The 1,726-nt window shown below is 54.3% G+C and overlaps 1 protein-coding gene across 4 annotated transcripts in view; it reads left to right on the top strand.

Moving 5' to 3' along the window:
* Positions 1-1,331: 1,331 nt before the first annotated feature.
* Positions 1,332-1,726, top strand: part of Frmd5 (FERM domain containing 5) — a 345,009-nt gene continuing 344,614 nt past the window's right edge. For all 4 annotated transcript variants that reach the window (XM_005381412.2, XM_005381413.2, XM_005381414.2 and 1 more), the window contains exon 1: positions 1,332-1,692. In XM_005381412.2, coding sequence (XP_005381469.1) covers positions 1,591-1,692 — 102 coding nt within the window. In that variant the 5' untranslated portion in view covers positions 1,332-1,590. The remainder of the gene's footprint in view (positions 1,693-1,726) is intronic.

The raw sequence follows: 1,726 nt of genomic DNA, 5'->3' as shown, positions 1-1,726 counted from the left end.
GGCTACTAAATACCATAAGGAAGGCAGTCAAGAAGAGCAGTCCAGGTTATTAGGGTTATACAGTAACTGAAGGAGACAGAAAGGAAGAGAGAGACAGAGAGGAAGACAGGAAGAAGGGGGTGATGGAGCGGGAGGGAGAGAGAATATGCAAAACTTTGGGAGAAATATTGGTATTCAAAGACATTAGTGAAAAATCGTATTTTAAACTCTGGGGGCTGGGGATACAGCACTAACACACAAACCAAAAAACGAACCACCACTATCAACAAAAACAGGTATTTTTTCTAGCCGAATGTAGGCTTTAAGTTTTTTGTGTGTTATACTTGCAGAACACAAACAGTATAAACAAAAATAATAGGAAATTATGCGTATTTCATTCTTTTAAATAAATATACTTATTACTGTACCAGTGTTTTGCATTGCAATAGCTTTTTTTCCCCCTCCAGGTCTGTGGATTAAACCCAGGGCCTTGAATATGGCAGGCAAGCACTCCACTACTTAGAAGTTGGGCGCCCAGCGCAACCTATAATATTTCCCTCTATTAAAATCTTTAAGGGGGAGTATCACGTCGCTTAATAAAGTTTTGGCAAAGAACTTGAAGTTTTTATATGGAGGGACACAAAGAAATGGAAGCATTTATTTTCTTCGTGATATATACCTCCGGGCATAGTGCATTGTTTTGTTGAGGAAGTCTTGAAGACGTAATAATTTTAGTTCTAAAGGTGCAAGGATCCATCGATTCCTCTGCCCTTATCAGCTGAAGGAGCACAACTAAGTCTCCTTGTCTTCTGAAAATCGAAGGAAGGAGGAATGAATGTTCAAGTGCAGGTTTCCTAAGGGCAAAGCCGTGCTGACGATCTGAGGTTCCAGCAGCTTTTACTCGGGCGACTCGAGGACACCTCTAGCAGGGCGGCCGCCGAACCCGCAGCGGAGGCGCTAGTGCTCTGCAGGTGCAGAGATTGCGCTCTCGCGCCACGCTGCTTCCTCGCTCGGCTGCCAGAGGGCGGCAACCACGGAGGCGCGGTAGCAGGACCTGGCCCCTGAAACAGCTCAGACGTATTCCAGGGAGCAGACAGGATCCAGTCGGGTACCCACACCTGCGGTGGGGAGAGAAAACCGCGAGCAGCAGAGGGTTTGGGACGCTGGGGGGCTGGTCCGACTCGTCTTAGTTGGGACTGTTTTCTCTGATTGCTTCCTCAGAATGCCCATCATTCCAATCCCTATCTCTATTGGCTTTTCTGTCTGCCACTCAGTTCCGCCGCGCTGCTCTCTATTGGCCTCTTTCGGTCGAGGCCCCGCCCAGCGAGCCGGGCTGGAGCGGCTGGGCGCGGGGCTAGAGAGCGAACGCGAGAGAGAGCGGGCGAGCCAGCGAGAGAGCGCGGCGCCGGCTCCCGCTGGAAGGAAGGCGGCGGCCGCTCTGGAGAAGGAGGTGGAGGGGAAAGAGGAGCAGCGGGGCCGGCAGCAGACAGCGGCGGGCCGGGGTGATGGTGCACGCATCCCGGGCCAGCGCGGGGCTGCCGGGCTAAGGGCGCCCGTCCGGGTCCGCAGCGCCGCCGCGTCGCTCCCGGGGCCGGGCGAGCGGGCGGGAAGATGCTGAGCCGGCTGATGAGCGGCAGCAGCAGGAGCCTGGAGCGCGAGTACAGCTGCACCGTGCGGCTGCTGGACGACAGCGAGTACACCTGCACCATCCAGGTCAGCAGCCCGACCCCGGCCTCGCCGGCGGGGC

The sequence above is a fragment of the Chinchilla lanigera genome, unplaced genomic scaffold, assembly GCF_000276665.1.
Source record: "Chinchilla lanigera isolate Chin_1 unplaced genomic scaffold, ChiLan1.0 scaffold00015, whole genome shotgun sequence".
NCBI classification, from domain to species: Eukaryota; Metazoa; Chordata; class Mammalia; order Rodentia; family Chinchillidae; genus Chinchilla; species Chinchilla lanigera.
The sequence above is the reverse complement of the archived record's forward strand: the minus strand, read 5'-3'. Positions and strand labels throughout refer to the sequence as shown.